This window comes from Limulus polyphemus, unplaced genomic scaffold (genome assembly GCF_000517525.1).
Source record: "Limulus polyphemus unplaced genomic scaffold, Limulus_polyphemus-2.1.2 Scaffold2757, whole genome shotgun sequence".
Classification (NCBI taxonomy): domain Eukaryota; kingdom Metazoa; phylum Arthropoda; class Merostomata; order Xiphosura; family Limulidae; genus Limulus; species Limulus polyphemus.
In genome coordinates this window covers 144,814-152,225 of record NW_013668367.1, presented here as the reverse complement: position 1 = coordinate 152,225, position 7,412 = coordinate 144,814, and the positions used below count along the sequence as shown (strand labels likewise).

Below are 7,412 nucleotides of genomic sequence, written 5' to 3'. Positions count from 1 at the left end.
GATTTGTTGATCGTTATTCATAATACACAGATTATGAAAGTGTTGTCAATACATATTAAGATGTTTTATATATGTATGAACTTATTTCGTCAATCATAAGAAATCCACCAGTTGTATATTACAATTTTTAATGTTACCCTAATGGCTTCCACCTAGAAGTCCCTGATAAGGGATGTAAGATTATGTATGGTTATAATGTCCATCCTTTTTTTCTAAGTATCTTAACAAATAAGACAAATCTAATGTTACCCTAATGGCTTCCACCTAGAAGTCCCTGATAAGGGATGTAAGCATTATGTATGGTTATAATGTCCATCCTTTTTTTTCTAAGTATCTTAACAAATAAGACAAATCTAATGTTACCCTAATGGCTTCCACCTAGAAGTCCCTGATAAGGGATGTAAGCATTATGTATGGTTATAATGTCCATCCTTTTTTTTCTAAGTATCTTAACAAATAAGACAAATCTAATGTTACCCTAATGGCTTCCACCTAGAAGTCCCTGATATAGGATGTAAGCATTATGTATGGTTATAATGTCCATCCTTTTTTTTTCTAAGTATCTTAACAAATAAGACAAATCTAATGTTACCCTAATGGCTTCCACCTGGAAGTCCCTGATAAGGGATGTAACCAATCGTATTACACCTTTTATTTAGGTGTCTTGGGTTCGACAACATGATCTCCACATATTGACTGTTGGCAGCTACACCTATACTAGTGACCAAAGGTTCAAATCCCTTCATCTGGAAGGCACAACTGACTGGACGTTGAAAATACAGTACACCAAGAAGCATGACACTGGAGTTTACGAGTGTCAGATCAGTACAGAGCCAAAACTTAGTCTGAATTACACTTTAAACGTTGTCGGTAAGAATTCTGTACTACGTTAATTGAACATGTTGCTACCCTTAAACGTGACATGACTCGTAACACAACATTAACTAGAAGGAGCTGGGATTATTTTCAAACTCTTCAAAGGCATCGTCTATTTAAGATCGTATTACTGTATTAAAAAAGAACATAAAAACATATACACCAAATAGTGAAAATAAGTGCTCCCCCCTCTCAAAGCGAATGCCGGTTAGATTACATTATGTATTTTTTTTTATAGATATATAAAACGACCTTAGATAAGTTCACTTTATCGATGATTCAGGTTGAATTTTTTTAATCTAAGTTCAATCTGAGATTTCAAGTTTTGATAATGAAAATTTCAGCGCTTGCTTTTAATTTAATAATTCAATACTTAATAGTATACAAAATAAATTTAAGAAATTGTTTTAATTTAAGTAATTTTAGCTCGGGTTTTACTATGTAAAGTATGTAATTTTGCCATCGAATAAGCTATAGAGCGAAATAAAAATTAATTGCTTTTTCATGTAAAAAAAGTAAAAAGAAGACTATATTAATAGAGCTCGAGCTGAACATAATACATCTTTGTAGCAAAAGAAATAATAGCTTTTTAATGAAACAGATATAAGTACCCTGTATGCTAAGGTTAAAAAAAAAAATTCAAAATTCAGAATAATTCATTATAAAATAATGGTTTGAATATAAATGTTTGATAATTTCCCTAGTGGCTAAAGCAGTAATTATAGAAGGAGAAAAACTTTACATCCAGAGTGGAAGTATCATCAACCTCACGTGCGTCATCACGGACAATAAGGATCCTCCTATATACGTTTTCTGGTACCACAATGGGAAGATGATAAATTATGAGACCGACAAAGGGATCGAGGTGGTAACTGACAAGGGCCCTACAACAGTTAGCAAGCTTCGGATCGAGAACGCTAAGTCGAGTAATTCTGGGAATTATTCATGTTCCCCTTCTTATTCAGATTCTGCAAATATTACCGTGCACGTTCTCGACGGTAAGTAGAACTATAACATATAGAATATTCTGAATTATAGCGTAATCTGCTATGATGTTTCAATATTCGAAAGTAAATTCATTTGCATTTGTTCATTGTATAGATAACGATATAGTAATAATACATACCACTAAAAAATAGTAGACACGTAAAATCTAGACAAAATACACACTGTAGCAATCCTATTTTTTACACGTGTTTGAAGAACGTCCCTGCTCTGTCTTACGTCTACTAAGGGCGAGCTCTTTATTACTAAACAGTTCAATTGTTTTACTGAAACTCCAGATTTTACCAAACTTTCTCATAACTCCAAGTGTTACTTCTGTCACCCTTATTTTCAGAACGTTTGATGTCAACATTCACTCGGGGTGGAAAGGGTGAGATTGTAGCAAAATGCTACAGTATTTGTTCACGTTTTTGATTAGTTCATAAACTGTGTGATTGCGAATTAAGTGGTAATAGTCATGTATCTTTAGCTTTGTTCTATAATTCTAGTAGGTAACTCTGAATGGAGAGGTAAGGAGAAAATAATAGTGAATAAAAACGACTTAGTTTACTAGAAAGTTTGAAAGTAACGGTGAAGTTTGCAGTAAATGCTATCAGTCAAGCGTGAAAAATATAAAGGTATCGTTCTAGATTTACTGCATATAATAAGGTTTAAGATCTGTCCCTGAGAATAAAGGCACAAATGCTGATGATGAAAAGGCCGTTTTTCAAAGCTCTTAAGCTTTCGTAGTTATTCACGGTATTATTTTATCTTTAAATGGCTAAGAACCAGCTCTGATATACTTACTAATGTTTTACTTTTCCCAGCGGGAGCATATGTAATAATAATAATAATATGAACGAAGACTTGGTGTTAAAATACAACTGTATTTTATTTAGTTGCTACGCTCATAGAAATTCGCATACGTTCCTGTGTTTAAACACCTTTAGAAAAACGGACCGTGCTTTTGTAATCTGCAACAACTTTGACCTTAACATGAAATCAAGGTCAAGCTGAAAAGGCTATTTTGGGGATTGAAATTTGCTGCGTTAATAGATTTCACAAGATTTTTGAAAACCAAATTTTCTCATGCTATACTTCAGAACTTCTGACAGGGCATGGAGGTGTATGATTACAACAAATAAAGTCTCTATAATTCAGAGTTGTATAACCTGGAAAGTATAATGAAATTCATTCATCACACACTATAAGTGGTAGTTGTACGTTACAGCCCATCTGTATGCTTCTTTACTTTTGTTTGGAGAGCTGTATAAGAGTTCTTAAGTTCATTTACGAGTAGTAGTACTAGTGAATTCTGATTATTAGATTATCAAGGCGAGAAATGTTAGATTAGAGGTAAAGGATGGAGAATGAAGATTTCACATAAATTCATAAATCCTAAATTTGTGAAGTCTATTCAGACACTGACAGATATATTCTAAGGCTTTTCCAAGGAGATACTAAAATAACTAGATCCTCATTATTCATGAACCAAAAGTAGCATTTCCTTTAAAATAATACAAACTAATTCGTTCCTGAGCTGATGGATGTGTAAATTCCTGTTGCATGCTCCAATAATTGAGTCTGATTATCTCCAGTGTCTTCGTGGAAACCAGAGTATTTCAAAACGGATCACTAATGATTATTCGTTGTGAAATGAGTAATATTTAAAGAGAGTATTTAAAGGGCTCACTAATTAATTAAATTATTCTTTAAAAATCAAAGACTTTAGTATATCTTTCGAATAATGTAAAGACGAACAGCGCTACGTATTTTTAGCGTTAGTAAATATTCTGGTTCGACAAGTATAACTAACAAATTTATCACCATTATCAAAGCAAACTTTGATGACGGGCTCTGCTAAGAGCATCTTAATGACTTTAAAAAAAAACGAACTCTCTACTGACATTTTCTAGATCGGTTTCATGAGACAATATTTGAAAGAGGCCGTGATGGAGTAAGAGTAAGTAATCAGTGTTTGGATTAAAGTTGAAAGGATTTTATTTTGTTATGTTTGCTTTACAAAGTTGACTTAATCTAAGATGGAAAATAAAGAGCCTCTAACGTATATTTCAGTCTTTTATATTTCTAATTTGTTTTGTCAGAATTATGTCATTGATAAAGCATGTTCTCCAGCGAGCACTTTGGGTAGTATTAGTTTTAGTTGTTCTTGTTTTACATGCACAACGGTGAAGAGAAACCTTCGTCTTGAAAAGTTTACTATGAATGTCTGTAGACGATATCCTAATAGAATTCGGTGGTTAAACCTTTTGCTACCAATTTATGATAGAAAGTGGACACACATGCCACGTGGGTAGCAGAAAGGTCACGTTAGCAACCACAATTTCACGATTTAAGCTATAGGACATTACGACAAATAAATGATAGTTGTAGTTTCATGATAAAAGGGTGACAAACAAGTTAATGGTTCATATGACTTTCACATTACGACAAATAACTGATAGTTGTAGTTTCATGATAAAAGGGTGACAAACAAGTTAATGATTAATAGGACTTTCACATTACGACAAATAACTGATAGTTGTAGTTTCATGATAAAAGGGTGACAAACAAGTTAATGGTTCATTACCTGTGAATACATCACCGATAAACTTCCGTGATGTTCAGAAATCACTACCTAAGTTATAGTTTTCAGGTAGTCTTGAACATTGTAATGTTGCTTGGGTAACTAGAACACTTAATATAAAACATCACCTTAATACATCAACGAAATATTTTATTTACTTTAACAAGTGGCTAAAAAATGTGCACAGCAAACATTTGCTCATTCTAAACCATTTCGTCAGTGAATAGACATATATTTTTCCTCCTAGGGGATAAGCCAGCGGCTATGCACCACGGACAACATACCAGCCAAGGAAGTACGATCACCTGTAATGTCGTCCTTTTACTTATCACATGGTTTCTGGCCCATACATTGTGCCTTGAGACAAGATATAACCTCAGCGGAGTTTGGAACCAACCCAGCTGACTTCGTACGTGTTATCAGCTTCAACTTTTGTGTGTGTGTGTGTGTTGTCAAACACCACCTGTCACTGTACTCGTATCATGTCAGTTAAATCCGTGTATGCGGTGTGCTGTTAAAAGTCTTCTGGAACATTTTATCACTAAAGTCTTCACACCCCGACAGATAATCCCGCTCATCGTCGTTGGACCATCACTGTTTTACTTTCGGTTCGTTCAAGTGCTTTTTTCAGTTGGCGTTGGAAATAAACTCGGAAAACGGTCTCTGGTCAGTCATCCAGAATGACCTCGTCACCAAGATTTTTAATCCTGGAATTAACTAACATGACTTCATTTTATGTGCTCTTTGTAGAATGCGGTGAAGTTTGCGACATGTCTATCTAATAAATCTCGATCTTATTAGTCTGAGATATGTCAAGGAGACAATTCATAAAAAAAAAAAATAATAATGTTGATTCCTGATCTGGATATATTATATAGCTTTAGTGACATGTCTGCATGTTTATTCATATAATATTATGTAGAAGTGGAAAAAATATGATATCACCTGTTTGTTTGTTTTTTCTTTTTAATTTTATTCTGTAGTCACTAAAGGTGTTGAGGGGAAGAAATTCAGGAACTCTGCAAAGCTGCTTTGCAACGTTCTCTTTCTGTAGGGAGTTTTCTCTGAAAACCGTGGAACAAAATGGACTCATCAACTTTAGTGACGTAACATAGATCAAAGAAACCGTCAGCGTCTGTTTCTTACTTGTAAACGCTGTCACAAGCCAGCTGTAGAATATAATGATATGCTAATAAATAAGGTGTCAGTAGCTCGTATTTCTGCATTTCGTACTCACTTTAACTGACTACTTAACACATTTAAGGGGCAGAATCGTATAAGTAGAATATTCTTTTTTTACGACGCAGACAAATACAAACAGTAAACTGCTTACAATATATGATAGTAATAATAATAAACATGCAATTACAAGATGAAAATTTAACATTATCATGTTTAGGCGAAATTTACTAGCAGCCCAAAACAATGTACACACACACAAAAAAAAAACAACAATTAATGTACAAACGAATGTCTATCTTTTGTCAGGTGTCCTTAATTGGAAATTGTATATGTAGTTTTTTTTTCTCCCTGACAAACGGGATGATAGAAAATTTAAAAGCTTTATTTCTTACGGGTGGTAGATAAGATGAATCAAAAGATCCACTTAGATTTCAACATCATTAAATATGTGAAAATACGAAAAATATTTGGTAATTATTAAGTTTTCGAAACACAAAATAACCAGTTGTCTACAGAATTAGTAAACATATATATGTATTAATCACAATGTTCCAGTTTCAACTACTACACACATACGTATATTACTGAAACAGTGCTGATTGTGTTAATCACAATGTTCCAGTTTCAACTACTACACACATACGTATATTACTGAAACAGTGCTGATTGTATTAATCACAATGTTCCAGTTTCAACTACTACAAATATACGTATATCACTGAAACAGTGTTGACTGTGTTAATCAAATCTCCTAGTTTCAACTACTACACATATAAGTATATTACTGAAACAGTGTTGACTGTGTTAATCACAATGTTCTAGTTTCAACTACTACAAATATACGCATATTACTGAAACAGTGCTGATTGTGTTAATCACAATGTTCTAGTTTCAACTACTACAAATATACGCATATTACTGAAACAGTGCTGATTGTGTTAATCACAATGTTCTAGTTTCAACTACTACACACATACGTATATTACTGAAACAGTGCTGATTGTGTTAATCACAATGTTCTAGTTTCAACTACTACACATATAAGTATATTACCAAAACAGTGCTGATTGTGTTAATCACAATGTACAACACTCCTAGAACAACACAGTTGTCGTAGTAAAAAGAGAAAATTTGGATATTTTAAAGTCGTTTAACTGCATTAGAAAAAATCAATAGCGAAAATAACATTTCAAAAAATAAAACTTTAGCCTTCTTCAGAATAAATACCAAGACTTTTTAAGAAAATAACTAATTACATGTAAAGGTTAAAAGAAAGATTTATCTGTTCTTTGTTGTATCATGAGAAAGACGGGGTAATAGATTAGCACATGGAGTTTGGGAAACAGGAACGCTTTTTGACATGAAACATGAATTATATGGAAAATAGAATTAATTGAATCTTACATACAAGTTCTACAATCTTGCAAGCTGTTATTCATTTTCTATACAAGTCGGGTTTGAAAGTATCACATTTTAATTTATCACCTTTCTAATAGCTAAGGAACAGAATTTGCTGATTTGGCTAGATTTAGTTATTAGCCAAATTATACGAATACATCGTCTTTAGTGTCACTAAGCACGATGGTGATAAGCATAAATATTAGCAGATTGCTTAAAATTGATATTTTAAACAGCTGATCAATTTATCAGTTCTGGTAGATTAGGCTGTAGGCTTAATACGTGATGCAGAAAAGGAATACAAACACGCAATTTTCTAAGGCGACTAAAATTAACATCAACTGCTCATCTTTTATATAAACACATCAAGTATTGAGAGTAAACT

At 33.1% G+C, this 7,412-nt stretch overlaps 1 protein-coding gene across 1 annotated transcript; it reads left to right on the top strand.

Moving 5' to 3' along the window:
• Positions 1-659: 659 nt before the first annotated feature.
• Positions 660-5,664, top strand: LOC106467825 (the record flags this gene model as incomplete). The annotated part of the gene is made up of 3 exons (XM_013928205.2): positions 660-870; positions 1,581-1,874; positions 4,695-5,664. Coding segments are annotated over 3 exons (663 nt in total), but the record flags the coding sequence as incomplete, so codon positions are not given.
• Between the last annotated feature and the right edge of the window lie 1,748 nt (positions 5,665-7,412).